General features: G+C 40.1%; 1 protein-coding gene across 1 annotated transcript in view; it reads left to right on the forward strand.

Moving 5' to 3' along the window:
* LOC145391934 (uncharacterized) overlaps window positions 1-7,955 on the forward strand; it is a 17,924-nt gene extending 9,969 nt beyond the window's left edge. The window contains exon 3 of the mRNA XM_080266424.1: window positions 7,891-7,955. Within this exon, the coding sequence (XP_080122550.1) occupies window positions 7,891-7,955 (65 nt within the window). The remainder of the gene's footprint in view (window positions 1-7,890) is intronic.
* The last annotated feature ends 11,202 nt before the right edge of the window (window positions 7,956-19,157 follow it).

Genomic DNA, 19,157 nt, shown 5'->3' on the forward strand with positions numbered 1-19,157 from the left:
TGGTACTATGTCAAATGCTTTCTTGAAATCTAAATAGATACTGTCCACCCATCCTTCTCTTTCCTGTATTGTGTCTGTTACTCTGTCATGGTAGCTCAATAGATTAGTAACATGATTTTCCTTTTCTGAAACCAAACTGTCTTTCTGTTATCGTATTGTGTTCTTCTAGATGATTTACCCAAGCTTTTCTTATAAGCTTTTCTAATACCTTGCTTACAACACTGGTCAGTGATACTGGTCGGTAGTTGAGTGGATTTTGTCTATTCCCTTTCTTGAATAAGGGGACAATGTTTGCTTTCTTCCAAATATCAGGTAGTTTACCTTGACTCAAGGATTTCTTGAAAATTAAAAATAATGGTTTACTTAACTCCTTTACACATTCTCGTAGCACCCAACATGAAATTTCATCAGAACCATTTGCTTTTCCTCTGTCTAATTTACTTAACTCCTCCTGTATTACTTTTTCTGATATTTGTATATCTGGTAGTATGTGTGGGCATGCATGTTCCACATAGTCCCTCTCAAAATTTTTTTCTTCTGTAAAAACTGATTGGAAATTCTTATTTAGTGCTTCACAAATATCCTTCTCTTGTGTATAGGTGATTCCCTCGTCCGTAATGGATTGTATTTTATCTTTTACTTTGGTTTTGCTTCTGATGTAGTTGTAAAATAGCTTCGGTTGATCACTACTTTTATTTATGATATCCTCCTGAAACTGTTTTTGGGCTTCCCTCCTAATTCTTGTATAATCGTTTCTTGCCTGTTTATAATTATTAAATGATCTTTCACTATTGTGTCTTCTATATCTATTCCACAACAGATCTCTTCTTTCTTTTGATTTTTTACATTCTGTATTGAATCATTTCTTTATTTTCTTTTCTGCTTCTTTGTGCTGTGGGATGTACTTCTGGACTCATATTTCATAAAATTCACAGAATTTTTTATATACAGCATTTAAATCTTGTCCTCTAAGCTCATTTTCCCAATCAATTTCTAAGAAATACTTCTTTAGGTCACGATAATTGCCCTTTTTATAGTTTAGGCTCTTTTTGTAACTTTCATTGCTGTTAACTATGACATATGCTATCCTGAAGTTGTAATTTAGTACTGCATGGTCGCTTTTGCTGAGTGGAGGGTGATATATTAAACTGTCAATATCATTTTCTTGCCTAGTAAATATGAGATCTAGCATTGAGGGTACATCGAGTCCTCTTTTTCTGGTGGTTTCCCTTACATGTTGCGTTAGGAAAAACTCTTGCACGAGATCCAGGAGCTTTTGGTCCCAACAGCTTTCTTGGCTTATTATATCTAGAGTATTCCAATTTATATTTGTATTAAAATCTCCAGTTAGTATAATTCTTTCCGATTTCTCTTCCATTTTATGTAGTAATGCTCTTAAACTCTGAATTGTACTCTCTGTCAGGTCCTCATATTCGTCTCTTTCCCATGTGTTTGATCTGGGTGGCATGTACAAATTGGCTACAATTACTTTCCCTTCAGATGTATTGATCTCTACTGCAAACAGTTCTACTTGTGAGGGTATATCTAGTTCTATTTCTTTGACTTTCAGATTTTTCTTAGTTAATATTATAATTCCTCCTTTTTTTAAGTTCCTATCTCTTCTCCATATATTATATTCCTCTAAGTTTGGTATGTCATTTGATATCCTTGGTGTAATTTTGTTTCAGTTAGGCATATTATATGTGGTTCATTTTCTCTGACATAATCATTCATCTCTAATAATTTAGTTACCATTCCATCCACATTTGAGTACATCAACTTAATCATCTTGTTTATAAACTTGTCATGACATGGTTCTACTACCTTCCTCCTTTTTCTTCCATCCTATTTATGTACCACTTCCGTACCTGCAATCCTATTACTTTGTAAAAAAAAAATGTATTCTTCTCCTCTTATGATCTTCCCTCATTTTTTGTTTTTGTTTCCTCCCTCTTCTCTTTCAGTAATTCCAGTTCCTCTAGTGTTGGGCATCTTTTTATCCATATATTTTTGAACTCCTCTTTTACCATAAGATTCTTTGCATTTTTTGGTATCTCCTCCACAGTGTTTACACTCTGGAAGGTTAGCTTTAGAGGTCTTGACTTGTTTCTCTCGTATTTTCCTAACCTTTTGTGTTCCTCTATTTCTTTACTACAGATTTCCTCTGATACTTCTTTCAATAAGCTCATTACATTTGCCAGCTCCTTTTTGTCTCTTGAGATCTTGTTTTTTACTTCTTCCTCTTCTATACCAGTGATTACTATAGATCTGTTGATATCTACTGAATCTCTGACTAACTTTGGATTGCTTTGGATTATTCTTTTCATTTCCTTTTTAATGCTTTTTTTTCTTCCACCCTTGTTTCTAAGTCTTTCTTTACTTTCACCATTTCAGCATACTTGGTTTCCACATCATTTTTGTAGCTTTGCACAGCTTCATTCACCTGTGTTATCTTCTCCTCAATATCACTGCTCTGGTCTATCAGACTGCTTACTTGCCTAATTGTCTCTATCATTTTTTAACTCTTCCATAATACTCTCGTGGTTGACTACTGTACTTGCCATTTCACTCATTTTCCTCCTAAGTGTACTCACTTCCACTGTTAGTTCATCTATGGTTGTGTCTTTCTTGTTGACCTCCCTTCCTAGTTTTTCTATTTCTTCCTTTTGCAAGTGCATCTGCTTCTTTATTTCATCAATCTCATTCTGAAAAGCCATCTCCAGTCTTTGTACACGCTCCACCAGTTTATTGTGAGTCTCCACTTCAACCAGTTCTTGGTAGAAATCATCATCCTGCTTTCTACCTTTATCCCTTTTCTTTTCCAAATTTGCTTTACTAAAGTAAGTGGCCATTTTGCAATACTAAAAGCACAGAGTACTTACATTCCCTGGGGCAGTTGTAATCTAAACAAACAATCAGCTGATTGAGCGCATTCTTTCGCTACTTTGTTCTCTTTTCTGTCTGAACAAGTCTTGCTTAAACTTCTTATTTTTTTTTAATAATGGAAAACCATTTAGTCTATCCTGGTACAGAGCTTGACTCATATAAAGATACTAATTTATGTAATGCCGCTGGCCGAGCTGGCTCAGTATGGAGCGCTGTTGGCCCGCGTCCGCTCTCCTTGGTGCCTCCTCGGTGTGTGTGTGTGTGTGTGTGTGTGTGTGTGTGTAGGAGAGATCTGGCATTTGGCACACATGACAACCTTGACATAATGACATGTTTGTTGGTGGCACTGACAGGAATGAACGCAGGTGTTAATTAGTTGGAATGGGCAGGTAACTGTGATGCATGAACGTCCGAAATTGTAGCTACACCTCCACTACGCAGACACTGTATCATGTGTATGTGTGGCCAAGTGTATGTGTGGCCATTTCACTAACACCTGTCATTATCCCATTGCTGCGTACACCTGACTCTCGTCGGGTAAGGAAGCTCCCTAACACCTTTTTCCAAGTGACTGATTTCGTTTATTACACCTTACTCTCCTCTTCTTGGTTATATAAAGCCTTACAATATCGCCACACTCTGAATAAATAACGCACGAAAGGATATTAAGTCATATGCGAAAATAAATCGTTAAGGAAGAGGTGTTCGGGAGCTTCATTACCCGACAAGTATACAAGTCCTTGTGTAGCAGATTTGTCCACATGGTGACATGGATGGAATTTAGTGCTGGGGATATAGAGGTGGATCGTAAGGGGAGAGGGAGAGGTTTACAAGGGAGAGAAAAGGGAGAAGGAAGAGGAAACAGGTAAACTAATCCTAACATAACATTGTAGTCACCGTGTTATTATATCCGCCCGCTGCCAGCTGTCTTTCAAGCCCCGCCCCTCCCCACCCACCGCGCGTAGAGTGGGTGAAGAGGGGCGGGGCTACGACTTCAGGATGGGGCGGGGCTTCGAGACAATTTGCCTGGCGCAGGGTATGATACCAGTGTTGATGTGAAGGATGACGAGCATAGAAAAGAAGAATTCCAGGAAACTCATTATAGGAAAAGAGTAAATGGGGAGCAGCAGGTGGCAGATCCGTAATTAATATCTTAATTAGGATCAGGAGGAAGCAGGGCAGGAGAGGAGGAAGATCAGGTAAGATGATAAATAGGGCAGGCAAAATGCTTTATGTGGGGAAGACTGAAAGGGAAGGAGGAACAACAGGGAAGAAAAGAGAAACGGGTATTGGAGAGAGAATTGTTATCTATATTTTAATGAACCGATTTCTTTTTATTTGTTTGCTACTGTAACACAGCAAAAACTGCACATTTAGTGCAAATTTTTGCTAGAGCAAGGTACTGTTAAAATGCTCTAACCAGAAGAATTAAACAATTTCCAATCCAATCGGGCCACCGGTTCCCGAGATGCGACTCATTTCTGACCTTTTGCCTCAAATTTAGTATTTGCTTTATGTGGAGGGGATGGATTCGTCCTCGCCCGGCACTGAAATTACCAGCATGACAGAAGAGAGAAGAGTGACGTGTTTGCTGTATTATCACTCTCTCGCCTCTCCTTCCTCCTTCCTTATACTCGTATTGTAATGTTATAATATAATTTAGTATAATAGCAAACACTACTATCCTGCTTCTCTCTCTCTCTCTCTCTCTCTCTCTCTCTCTCTCTCTCTCTCTCCTCGACGGGGGTCCCAGCAGGATCAAAATAAGGGAAAATTCTTCGCTCCGTCTCGTTCACGGCATGAGTAATTCAAATTTTTGTTACCTTCCAACTGAAAATAGGAAATGACTTGACATCGAGCGACGACCGCCGAAGGTGGCCTTGCAGCGAGTAAAGATAAGGAGAATAAGACAGCCTTTATGTTATAATAAAATGAAGCATGAGGGATGAAGGTTAGGGCTGGGAAGACGGTAAAACTACTATGCAGCGCTAGAAGACAAAAATTCTCTCTCTCTCTCTCTCTCTCTCCTACGTCCTGTTATCTTTAACCCTCAAATACTGCAGCGCTGTGTTTTATTTCGGATTTCTCCTTGATTCATTTTTTCGTTGGTTTATCGCAGTATATTAACAACTCAACAAGAAGAGTTTCATCCATTCGCTTCCTCTCTCTCTCTCTCTCTCTCTCTCGTACGTTCTGTTATCTTTTACCTCCAGATACTGCAGCGCTGAGTGTTTTATCTCGCATTTCTCCTTCATTCAATTTTCGTTGATTTATCGCAAGATATTAACAAATTAACAAGAAGAGTTTCATGCATTCACATCCTCTATTCTAATTTTCTCTTTTCAGTGTTCCTTTTCCATCCTTTTACCTCTCTCTCTCTCTCTCTCTCTCTCTCTCTCCACCTAAACCTTCTCAACCAGGTCCTTGTTACCAACTTCTCAGCATAATACAGCTCTGAATTGTGCTCACAGTCTTACCTTTATTGGTTATTTGAGTCACCTGGAGAACCGTCAGGCAAGGTGGTGTAAATGAGTGTGTGGATGGTGTAAATGAGTGTGTGGATGGTGTAAATGAGTGTGTGGATGGTGTAAATGAGTGTGTGGATGGTGTAAATGAGTGTGTGGATGGTGTAAATGAGTGTGAGGATGGTGTAAATGAGTGTGAGGATGGTGTAAATGAGTGTGTGGATGGTGTAAATGAGCGTGTAGATGGTGTAAATGAGTGTATGGATGGTGTAAATGAGTGTGTATGTGGTGTAAATGAGTGTGTGGATGGTGTAAATGAGTGTGTGGATGGTGTAAATGAGTGTGAGGATGGTGTAAATGAGTGTGTAGATGGTGTAAATGAGTGAGTGGATGGTGTAAATGAGTGAGTGGATGGTGTAAATGAGTGTGTGGATGGTGTAAATGAGTGTGTGGATGGTGTAAATGAGTGTGTGGATGATGTAAATGAGTGTGTGGATGGTGTAAACGAGTGAGTGGATGGTGTAAATGAGTGTGTGGATGGTGTAAATGAGTGTGTGGATGGTGTAAATGAGTATGTGGATGGTGTAAATGAGTGTGTGGATGGTGTAAATGAGTGTGTGGATGGTGTAAATGAGTGTGTGGATGATGTAAATGAGTGTGTGGATGGTGTAAATGAGTGTGTGGATGGTGTAAATGAGTGTGTGGATGGTGTAAATGAGTGTGTGGATGGTGTAAATGAGTGTGTGGATGGTGTAAATGAGTGTGTGGATGGTGTAAATGAGTGTGTGGATGGTGTAAATGAGTGTGTGGATGATGTAAATGAGTGTGTGGATGGTGTAAATGAGTGTGTGGATGGTGTAAATGAGTGTGTGGATGGTGTAAATGAGTGTGTGGATGATGTAAATGAGTGTGTGGATGGTGTAAATGAGTGTGTGGATGGTGATGGTGTAAATGAGTAAATGAATTATGGAAGCTCCCTAACACCTCTTCCTCGGCGATTTATTTTTGGAGATGACTGGTAAATATTCATCTGCATGTTATTTTTGCAGAGTATGGCAATACTATAAGCATTTATGAAACACAGAAGAGAACAATAAGGTGCAGTGAACAAAATAAATCACTTAGGAAAAGGTGTTAGGGAGTTTCCTTTAGTAGCCCTTTCAGTTCAGAGGTCTAAAGGCAAGATCGTCGCAGACCGTCGTCGATATAGTGGTCTTGTGTCTGTGTGTGTGTGTGTGTGTGTGTGTGTTAAATTGTACTTTATATTTCTTAATACATTCCTTTAGGGGTACAATGGCATTCTCTTTATCATATTTAACTCCTCATTCTTCTTCTTCTTCTCCTCCTCCTCTTCCGTCTTCTTTTTTCTTTCTTTTTGTTTTTTGTTTTGTTTTCTTCTTCATCATCATCATCATCATCAACATCTTCTTCGTCTTCTTCTTCATTTGGCCTCTGCCTATTAAAAAGTTCCCGAACTCTATCTTACACCTATTTTTCTTGTCTCAATTACTCAGCTATATTATTAAACCTGTCGGTCTCGCAAATATATTAAGGAATTTATATTACCACGAACGTCCTTGTCACAAAAATCATCATAATTTTCCTTCTTTTCCTGTTTTACTCCAACACTCAGTACGCAACCAGCAGAAAATTCTATAAATATCTAGTTTTCTGACCTAAGTAACAACTACAACAATTTATAACTCATTTATCTATTTTTATCTAGTTTTTCTGTTTAAAACTCAATTTTAATCTATTTTTATTAATATCAACCAATTTCCATGAATCTGGACATTGTATGACTCAAGGGATGGGCTTTAAAATACCGTAGATATTTACGGAAGTGGTTCACAGAGACTAGAGCTCATATTCATATCGGATAATGAGGCTTCCTAACACCTTTTCCCATGCGATTTATTTTCTCTATGATGCCTTACAATTCTCTGCTGTGTTGCTTAAATAACTCCTGTATCGTCATACTTTGCTTAAACAGCGAACATGATGATATAATCCAGCCATATCCAGTATTAAATCGCTTAGGAAAAGGTGTTTGGGAACTTCCTCAACCAACGTGGATAAGAAGCCTATGACAATTACAAGACTGTCTGTTAAATAATAAAAGTAGTGAATTCATCTCAGACGCTGACACACTGCATAATGTGAACACTACACAGCATACCAAAAAAGACTCATCAGTAACGGAATAATAATAATGATAATAATAATAATAATAATAATAATAATAATAATACAACGCCGAAAAATTGTTCAAGAACAATTTTAATAACGAATAACCTGCTAGAGTCATGGCCTACTTGAATCCGAACTATAAAGGGACCTTGAGGTCAGGGTCACTGGTCTTGTGCACGTCACCTTAGGTCATCACAGCCTACAAGTCCACCAAGTTTGGTGGCTCCAGCATTATTCTCTCATGGAAAATTAGGTGACGTGCCTAATACTCGTATCCAGGAAGATCCCACTATTGCACACCAGGCGATCTCGGAGCATATTCACCCGATTAAGACCATACTGCTTTCAGATCTGCTTCACGGCAAGGGACATTTGCTACATAAACTTGAGCTTTCTGGCATCAGTGATATCTGAGATGGTGTCAACAATTTTGTTTTCTATGTTGTGGATGATCTCCGGAGATACAGTTAACTGATTTCCTTAATTTTGCCAGATAAAGTGGCCAGCTGAGGGACTCAGCTGACAAAGTTTGAAGGCTCTAGGCTAAATAGCCTCCGAGTAATGGCCATTTACTTTTTAAGAAGATAGAATAATTATACTGAGAAGAACAATACTCGTATTGACAAAAACAATAAAACGTTCCACAGGGATTTCTGAAGTTTTAATAATAGACAGTGGAATACCAAGTGCACAGAACAAAATTAGCTATCTGTTCTTTGAATATATTCGTCTTCGTCGCCTCTCTCTCTCTCTCTCTCTCTCTCTCTCTCTCTCTCTCTCTCTCTCTCTCCGTCGTGTAGGTTATAAGGCCATCAATTCACACTAATACTCCACTGGTTCTCAGCTCGTAAACAAAATATACCGGTATTGGCTTTCACCCTCTCTCACTTTCTTTTTCTCACACACCGCTTTTCGATAATCGTGTTTCTGCTCTCTCCTACATGTGTGTGTGTGTGTGTGTGTGTGTGTGTGTGTGTGTGTGTGTGTGTGTGTGTGTGTGTGTGTGTGTGTGTGTGTGTGAACCATCCCGTCACTTTTCACCCGTATACGAGGCTCAATTTCATATGTGTGTGTGTGTGTGTGTGTGTGTGTGTGTGTGTGTGTGTGTGTGTGTGTGTGTGTGTGTGTGTGTGTGTGTGGTTTATAATGTTGTTATATCACACTGTATTTAGTTCGCTTTTCAGTCAGTAGCAAAAGGAAAAAAAAAAAAGTAAATCTTCCATTTATACATTGACAATAGCTAACCTTAAACACACACACACACACACACACACACACACACACACACACACACACACACCAATCTCACTATGTAATACACCTGGGCAGCACTAATTCACCCCCATCCCCAGAGGTCAATGCCAATCACCGTATAACAGCTGGTAAATTACTGTGGATGAACATGGGGCTAATTACTCCATATTATCACTTGTTATAAAATAGTGGACTGTATAATTAAACCTTAATTAGCAAAGTGGAATATAAACCCCTAATTCTTCATTGTCATTTTTGGTATGTCTGTACAGTCTGTACAGTAGGTATTAGCTCCGTCTCTCTCCTCCCCCACCATCCACTCACTTGATGTGGTACTGTCTATTTCTTCCTTATTCTTTGTAATTTTTATGTGCCCTCCTCTCTTCATATTTCTCCCATCTTCCTGTCATTTTATATTACTCTTCTTTCCACTTCAGTGAACTCTACAACGCTGGGTGGTAATCATATAGCCAAATACCGGGATGATCTGCAGCATATTATAGTACCCCTGTTTACTGGGCAGAGAGCCCCAAATGCGATGTCCATCGGGGAACCAAATCTTCACACTCTTCCTCACTCCTCACTACACAAGAAAACATCGGTTAACTGCATGGGATGGCGCCGTGGGGGAGGTTGCTTGCCTGTGGTTGATGGGTCTGATAGGCCAGACAGACAACAACAGCTTACTTTACATCAACCAACCACAAGGACTATGGATGCACATTTGAAGATTAAACAAGGAAATACAGAATACACTTTTAATTTCAGCCAAGAAATATTATTATCCGAAAACTGATAAAAACTTGAAGCTGCTGCGGCTTGGTCGATACCGTACTCGTCGGCGAGGTGTGTCTTAAATCCTGGGGTCGAACTCAAATAATGGAGATTATTTTTATGTAGGTGTTGATATACCCCTTTCACTCTAAACTGGCCTAAAACTGCCATCTCTCAATCGTAAATGCTGTAGGGGTAGGTTAACACTTCGACAATAACGAAGAAATGCTGTGAAGAGAATGTGAAGCTGTATGGGTCATTTTCCGCCGCTGAGTTACGAGAAATAAGCTGGAAAAGAATGAAATCTGGGCCAAGTACAGGGAGAGCAAGTATGGTTTATCATTCTCGTGGTTGGATATGGTTACTTCCTGTCGATACTACCAATGATATATATATATATATATATATATATATATATATATTTTCTCTCTCTCTCTCTCTCTCTCTCTCTCTCTCTCTCTCTCTCAAATAACACCATATTGCTTCAGCTTCCTCTTACTCGTCCCTCTTATCCATTTTTTCTCTCCTTCCTCCCCTTCCATTCATTCAGTTTTCTATTTCGTTTTTCTCTTTTTCTCTCACTCTCTTCCCTCCAATATATCTCTTATATATTTATCTTTTCCCTACGGTCGTTTTTTTATTCTTTCTCTCTCTCACCCTCTTTATTTATTATTTATTTATTTATTTGGTACATATTTGCTTCTCTCTTTCCTTCAGGTTCTCACTGATTTTGCGATACAACTGCATCCTCTCTCTCTCTCTCTCTCTCTCTCTCTCTCTCTCTGTTGCTTTTAATCAGGCTATCCACTTCATTTTCTGTCGGGCTGCTTCCCTGCCTCTGATTCTGCCTCCGTCTTTACCCTCTCACTCTTTAGCTCGTATTCTCGTCTAAAGGAAACTCCCTGGCATCTCCTCCTCATCGATTTATTTTTGATACGACTGGTTAATATCAAACTGTATGTTATTTATGCTTAGTATGGCGGTACTTGAGTGATTTAAGTCACACAGAAGAGGAAAGAGAGAGAAATGAACAAATAAAGTTGCTTAGGGAGAACAATGGGGTCTCTTCTCTCTCTCTCACGACGCTGGCTACTAAGATATTAACTAAAACTGTCTCTGTTCTCAATTTCAGTAATAATGCCGTTTCATGCACACTTCTTACCCTCATTTTTTTTTTATGTACACTTCTTACCCTCATTTTTTTTTTATGTACACTTCTTACCTGCATTTTTTTTTACGTACACTTCTTACCCTCATTTTTTTTTTTATGTACACTTCTTACCCTCATTTATTTTTTCACTTCTTACCCTTAGTTTTTTATTTTTATTTTTTTATGTACACTTCTTACCCTCAGTCCTTTTATTTTTTTTATGTACACTTCTTATCCTTACTTTTTTAATTTTTATGCACACTCCTTACCATCTGTTTTTTTTTTATATACACTTCTTACCCTCAGTTTTTTTGTTTTGTTTTTTTATGCACACTTCTTACCCTCGATTTCTTCATAAGTAGACTGACTCTGGCCAGGGAATGCATACAGAAATGATTTTGAGGAAACAGAAGGCAAGGGAACCAACTGAAGCCTTCACGTGTGTGGTATGAATGAGGAAACACAGGCCTGTAGTCCCGTCTGTTAAGGAAGCACCGTAACACCTTTTCCTTGGCGACTTATTTTGCTTATTACACCTTACCGTCCTTCCCTGTTGCATAAATCATTTCAACATCGTCATCCTTTCCATAGGTAACGTGCAAAAACTTAAGCAGTCATATCCAAAATAAATCGCTAAGGAAGAGGTGCTAGGGAGCTTGCTAAAGTGACGGGAATATGGATGATGGTAGAGACTTTTCTTTTACCTGACTTAAAAAAAAAAAAAAAAAAAACTCCATCTTACATGTACTATGAAAATCACATCAAAAGTAGCCTGACAAGCGTGGACAGTTGTGCATGTAGTCTGGTGGCCAGCGTTTCTCAGCACTCCCAGCTCCTATGACTCACTTCAACAGAATATAATTGTATGATGCTACCTGAAGGGAGTACCTGGGCTGTCTAGACCGTGATGAGGGACAGTACTGATGGTCTGAGTAGTGATGGTCTTAGCAGTGATGGTCTTAGTGATGGTCTTAGTAGTGATGGTCTTAAGAGTGATGGTCTTAGTAGTGATGGTCTTAGTAGTGATGGTCTTAGTAGTGATGGTCTTAGTAGTGATGGTCTTAGTAGTTATGGTCTTAGTAGTTATGGTCTTAGTAGTGATGGTCTTAGTAGTTATGGTCTTAGTAGTTATGGTCTGAGTAGTGATGGTCTTAGCAGTGATGGTCTTAGTAGTGATGGTCTTAGTAGTGATGGTCCCAGTAGTGATGGTCTTAGTAGTGATGGTCTTAGTAGTTATGGTCTTAGTAGTGATGGTCTTAGTGATGGTCTTAGTAGTGATGGTCTTAGTAGTTATGGTCTTAGAAGTGATGGTCTCAGTAGTGATAGTCTTAGTAGTGATGGTGTCAATAGTGATGGTCTTAGTAGTGATGGTCTTAGTAGTGATGGCCTCAGAAGTGATGGTCTTAGTAGTGATGGTCTCAAAAGTGATGATCTTGGAAGTGATGGTCTTAGCAATGATAGTCTTAATAGTGATGGTCTTAGTAGTGATAGCCTTTGTAGTGATGGTCTTAGTAGTGATGGTCTTTGTACGCTGAGACGCCTAGGGTGCGGCCACACTAGCTCCAAACATGTGATCGTCAAGAGGAAACGAAGCTCAGGGGCCCGTCCAACACTCAGACTCAGATATTGCGCTGGTTCTAACACGATCGTTCGTTTCTTCCTGTTGACCATGTGTTTCGAGGAAGTGTGGCAGCGCCCACATGGCTCACTATCGAAAAGAAAGAAAGAAAGAAAAAAAAAGAGAGGCAGAAAAATCGCTTGGCGTTGTCTGAGCTAGAATGATAACCTTCTCGGGATCATGGGAGTCAGCCTGGAATTATTTCATGTAACTGGCGTCATTTTCTTGAACATAGATGATTGACTAGTTCTTGTTTTCGCTTTTTTTTCTTTTTTTTTCGTTCGTTCTCCCAGATTCTCTTCTCATCGATTATAAATGTAGGAATATAAATGTGGGAATATAAATGTGGGACTATAAATGTGGGAATATAAATGTGGGAATATAAATGTGGGAATATAAATGTAGGAATATAAATGTGGGAATATAAATGTGGGAATATAAATGTGGGATTATAAATGTGGGACTATAAATGAGGGAATATAAATGTGGGAATATAAATGTGGGAATATAAATGTGGGAATATAAATGTGGGAATATAAATGTGGGACTATAAATGTGGGAATTTCTGCTGACGATAATGTTCACGAGTACACAAAGGCTTATAATGATTTTTTCATATACGATACAAAAAAAAAAAAATCTGTATTATAGTGATAAAATGTTGTAGGTGGGGGACATCCACCATCCACTCATTGAATTTAGTGATGCCTTAGTGTTCCTCTACACTGAATGACCAAATGGAGCATTGTAACCTAGAGTTAGTATTGTCAGAAATATTTACGATCGATCCTCCGTCCTAACTTACATTTGTTTAACAGGATGAACTAGACAAGAGAATGCCTTGCACTGCCTTCCTTGATCTTCCTGCAGAAAACAATTATAATCTACAGTAATTATCGTCTGGTAATTAAGATCTAGTTATGAAGTTAGGACAGGACACGGCAAGACCTGACAGCCTCCTTGTCCCTCCTGCAAATCATAACCTAAGTTACGACAGGGAACCGATCGTAAGTGCGTTTGTGTGTCCCGGCCCAGGACACCGTGTAGTGCGTAAGAAGGTAATCATAGAACCAAACAGACGATTGGTGGTCCAGTGGGTTTAGGCGCTCCAGACGGCTATGACCCAGGCCGGTGTATATTAACAATGGAGACGTGGGTAGGGTTTGTTTTTTACCTAATGCTACTCCAACGCGTCGAATTATTAATATATAAAGGAGCGTTGTGGTGTGGATGTGGATGTGATAGGAAGCGTCAGGAGAAACACACTGAGGTGATTTGGCCATGTGGAGAGGATGGAGAGCGAGAGCCTGACGAGGAGAGTGTATGTGAGTGAGGTGGAGGGGGGTGAGAGGGAGGGGAAGGCCAAGGATGAGATGGAGGGATGGAGTGGAGAGGTATATGAGTCGCGACATGGAGGCGACTTGTTTGTGGCCACCCCTTACGAGATTAAGGCGTCTGGCAATAGGTAGATAGATAATAATAATAATAATAATAATTTTTATTATTATTATCATCATCATTATTTTATCATTCTTTGTAGTAGAAGCAGTAGCAGTAGCAGCAGTAACACAAGTGGTATTTGCAGTAATTTTCATAACAGTACTGCAAACTCACAGGCAAAAGAATGGTAAATCCACAACAGCAGCGGTACATACCTATGTCCATTATCATGCCTGAAAACTAATGCTGACTAATCCCCTCTCACAACCCACCACACAACACAACACTACATTCTGGATTTGCAGATTAGTTGTACCAGCCCGTTCATGTGCGTTAATCCCTCTGTGATTACACGGAGAGAGAGAGAGAGAGAGAGAGAGAGAGAGAGAGAATGATACTTAAGCTTAATAGTGTATGACGATGGTATTAAGTGATCACCAGAGATTAGACAGCAGACAGTAAAAGCGAATATAGTGTGTGTGTGTGTGTGTGTGAGAGAGAGAGAGAGAGAGAGAGAGAGAGAGAGAGAATGCAGAGGTAATGAAAGCAAATAAGTGAATGTGGAGAGAGAGAGAGAGAGAGAGAGAGAGAGAGAGAGAGAGAGAGAGAGAGAGAATGCAGAGGTAATGATAGCAAATAAGTGAATGTGGAGAGAGAGAGAGAGAGAGAGAGAGAGAGAGACAGACAGACAGACAGACAGACAGACAGACAGAGACAGACAGACAGACAGACAGACAGAGACAGACAGACAGACAGACAGACAGACAGACAGAGACAGACAGACAGACAGACAGAAATAGAGAGAGAGAGAGAGAGAGAGAGAGAGAGAGAGACAGACAGACAGACAGACAGACAGACAGAGACAGAGAACAGATTAGCCTATGTGAAGTTACAACACCTTCACTTCACCTCACAGATCAGTACCAATAAATCTGATCCAGACACAAATTTTCGAACCGTAGGCGAGTCAAGATATATGAGTTAAGTTGGTGCGATCATCCTGGAAAGATAAAACTTGTGCGCATGTTAAAACTGGCTTCTTAATGGCCACTTTTGTCTGGCGCTACGAGGACGTTTAAAATATCGACACTGATAATTTTCGACATATTAGCTTCAATCAGGTTTAACATAATCATCATCATCATCATCCGGACCTACTTGCCCACCCTACGTCAGGGTGAGGAATAGCAATGTCCTGACAGCCCATGTATGTCCAGTCCAATGGGCCACGCTTCCATTCACTCATCATTCAAGCTCCCGGAATCCTGGGTCAATCGGATATGCCAAAAACATTCATCACGTTCTGAAGCTTCACATAAACGTATCCGATAGTCAATCAGGTTTCAGTAATATAAATATTGTGTGAAAATAACTTTGACATATCGTGAAGTACTTGCTGGACAATTTTGTGTTTCCATTTCGACGTACATAGACAATTAAAAGCAATATCTGAAACACTGTGAAGAAATGGGCCGTCTTCGATGCTGCACTTTCCTAATTTACGGCAAAATGGAAGCATGACTTTGTTCAGGAAGTACTTGGACTCGTATTCTTGTCGGTTAAGCTCCCTAATACCTCATCCTAAGCGATTTTGTTATATATTTGGTAATTATCCTTTCGTACGTTATTTATGCAAAGTATAGCGATGTTTGACGGATTTACGTAACACAAAAGACAGTAAGATGTCTATCTATCTATAGCCCGACGCCCTAATCCCGCAAAGGGTGGCCGCAGACAAAACGCCTCCAAGTCGCTCTGTCACCCACCATTTGACTACCCTCCCCCCAACTCACCCCCCCTCCCTCATATACCTCTCAACTCCATCCCTCCACCTCATCCTCGGTCTACCTCTCCCTCTCCCTCCCTCCACCTCACCTACTCTTAGTCAGTCTTTCATTCTTCATTCTCTTCACATGTCCAGACCACCTCAGTGTATTTCTCCTAATCTTCTCAACCACATCCACATCCACCCCACAGCGTTCCTTCACTTCTTCATTCGTCAACCTGTCCCTCCACGTCACTCCACATGCTCCTCTCAAGTAACTCATTTCCACTGCTCTCACTCTTGACTTGTTCCCCTCTTGCAAGGTCCATGCCTCGCTTCCATACGTCAGGGTAGGGATCACAATACTATCATGCAGTGACTTCTTAACTTCCATACTCACCTCCCTATTTCTCATCACTGCTTTCAGTGTACCAACAACCTTCCTTCCCTGCTGTACCCTTTCACGCACTTCATCCCCCAAAGTTCCATCCTTACTCATCACACTACCCAAGTACTTGAATGCACTCACATTCTCCATATCCTCACCATCCAACCTCACTGCACACTCTGTGACTTTGTAAGAAACAAAATAAATCGCTTGGGAAAAGGTGTTTGGGAGCTTCCTTAATGGACAAGAATAAGAGCATTGGTATTATTTCGAAAATATTTTCAGGCGATATTTTTCTATATTAAGAGTGATCTGTGCTAATACTACAAAAATTATCACTGTCCATAACTTTAACTTGCAGCCCAAAACTCGCAAATGGCCAATTCGGCAACGTAACCTGCACTACGAGGTCATCACCAGCAATCTGTCTTTTTACCTGAGTTCGCCACCACATCCCTGATCACTGGACGGCAGGAGCAACACGAATGGCCGGTGAAATGGACCTGTTATGCAAATATTCCTTCTCATATTCCCCGAAATGCTTCTTTTTGCAACTCGCTTCCTCAGATTAGTTTCCCGCCAAACTGCAACTCACACCAGTTCAAGTCCAACTGTTACAGGATTTTTATGAACAGAGGACACCTGTAATCTGGTGTAAGGATTTTTTTTTTTTAATTCAATCTGTTTTTCCTTCCTCTGTTCATCTTCTGGGGAAAGAAATCGTAGGTTTGCTGCATAATCGGTAAAAAATTTCCAGCTTAGAATATCTGCATAACATCAGCAGTTCCAGCCTCAGTCATGTTGCCTCAGCTCACACTCTGTATAACACTGGAGCGTTGTCTATCTGTATAAGGGTTTGTCGCTTACTACTCCTAGATGCCTGGGCTGATCTGGGTGATACTTTGGCAGAAACACTCCCCAGGGGCCCAGATTTATTATTATTATTATTATTATTATTATTATTATTATTATTATTATTTTCAAGTTCCGATGAAATACTTTGTTTGCGAAACTAATTGTTATCTCTAAATAGTCTGTCTTCCGTAACGAAGCCAGGTCCATTTTCTTCGAGCCTTACCACAGACTAGTTTATTCATACGGCTTTAGTTCATTTCAAAGTTCCGACAGATACACGAGGGGTGAAGGACCAAACAGGTGTAGGCGGCCGTATGCCAGTGATAATAATCTGACCGAACACAATCATTCGTAAACGTGGTGCTCTTAACGAAACGATGTCGCTTACTAGATTGTGCCAGTAATGAACGAATCAATGAACACTTATATAAAACTCTTAATGGAGAGAGAGAGAGAGAGAGAGAGAGAGTCACGAATCCTTGATTACTTTCTTTTGCATTTCTGTAACACATATATAGCCTCATAATTATATCCTAAATTTACAAGCATCCAATACTTCAACCGCGTATCATATTTTCCTTTAGTAATCTCACTGAAAATTTCCCAGCTCTCAGATAATAATAATAATAATAATAATAATAATAATAATAATAATAATAGCCTAAATAATCACCCATCTCGCCATCACACTCTCCATTGTCAAACCCATTACATATACATAGGTTATATATAATTTTTTCTGAACACATATAACGAAAGGATAGCAATTCACAGACAAACTCAAGTGAGGAAGGCAAGAGGATGAGCATATTAAACTGCGTAAACAATAACAGGATAAAATGAATGGAATAAAAATAATGGGATGGTCTGTGAATTTTATCGAGAAGGCATATGAGCTTATCAGTGAAGGAAGGAAAAATATCAGATGGGAAGAGAGGGAAGAAGGAAATGTGTGGTTGTGTGTGTGTGTGTGTGTGTGTGTGAGAGAGAGAGAGAGAGAGAGAGAGAGAGGGAGGGAGGGAGGGAGGGAAAGATGAGCGCTAAATTAAGATATTAAACCTGGTAATGAGCGAAATATCATCCTTCATTGGCGCTTAAATATTGATATTCTCTCTCTCTCTCTCTCTCTCTCTCTCTCTCTCTCTCTCTCTCTCTCTCTCATATAACACCATTTTGCTTCAACTTCCTCTTATTCGCCCCTCTCAACCATATTTTCTCTCTCCTTCCTCCCCCTCCATTCATTCATTTACTTTTCTTTCACGATTTTTCTCTTTTTCTCTCTCTTTTCCTTCCAATATATCTCTTACACATTTATCTTCTCTCTACATTCGTTTTTTCATTTTCTATCTCACTCTATTTATTTATTTATTCATTTTGGTTCATTTTTGCTTCTCTCTTTCCTTCGGGTTCTCACTGATTTTGAGATACATCACCTCTCTCTCTCTCTCTCTGTCTCTCTGTCTCTCTCTCTCTCTCTCTCTCTCTCTCTCTCTATTTCTCTCTCTCTCTCTCTCTCTCTCTCTCTCTCTCTCTCTCTCTCTCTCTCTTCACACGCCTTTCTTCTCTTTGTATACCTCATCATATTTTTAATAATCAAAATCTTTTAGTTCCATTATCCAACATTTATTTTGCTTGTCAGTCTTTCTCTCCATAATTATATGCATATATTTCTCTCCCTTTCTTCCTCCTAAATCCTTTCTCGACTCTTCCTAGTTCTCTTCCTGTCCTCCCTCCTCCTCTTCCTAGTTCTCTTCCTGTCCTCCCTCCTCCTCTTCCTAGTTCTCTTCCTGTCCTCCCTCCTCCTCTTCCTAGTTCTCTTCCTGTCCTCCCTCCTCCTCTTCCTAGTTCTCTTCCTGTCCTCCCTCCTCCTCTTCCTAGTTCTCTTCCTGTCCTCCCTCCTCCTCTTCCTAGTTCTCTTCCTGTCCTCCCTCCTCCTCTTCCTAGTTCTCTTCCTGTCCTCCCTCCTCCTCTTCCTAGTTCTCTTCCTGTCCTCCCTCCTCCTCTTCCTAGTTCTCTTCCTGTCCTCCCTCCTCCTCTTCCTAGTTCTCTTCCTGTCCTCCCTCCTCCTCTTCCTAGTTCTCTTCCTGTCCTCCCTCCTCCTCTTCCTAGTTCTCTTCCTGTCCTCCCTCCTCCTCTTCCTAGTTCTCTTCCTGTCCTCCCTCCTCCTCTTCCTAGTTCTCTTCCTGTCCTCCCTCCTCCTCTTCCTAGTTCTCTTCCTGTCCTCCCTCCTCCTCTTCCTAGTTCTCTTCCTGTCCTCCCTCCTCCTCTTCCTAGTTCTCTTCCTGTCCTCCCTCCTCCTCTTCCTTCCCTCCTGGGCTCGTATTCTCGTCGGTTAAGGAAGCTTCCTAACACCTCCTCCTTAGCGATTTATT

This window comes from Coenobita brevimanus, chromosome 20 (genome assembly GCF_032717465.1).
Source record: "Coenobita brevimanus isolate Jiangsu-jjx chromosome 20, ASM3271746v2, whole genome shotgun sequence".
NCBI classification, from domain to species: domain Eukaryota; kingdom Metazoa; phylum Arthropoda; class Malacostraca; order Decapoda; family Coenobitidae; genus Coenobita; species Coenobita brevimanus.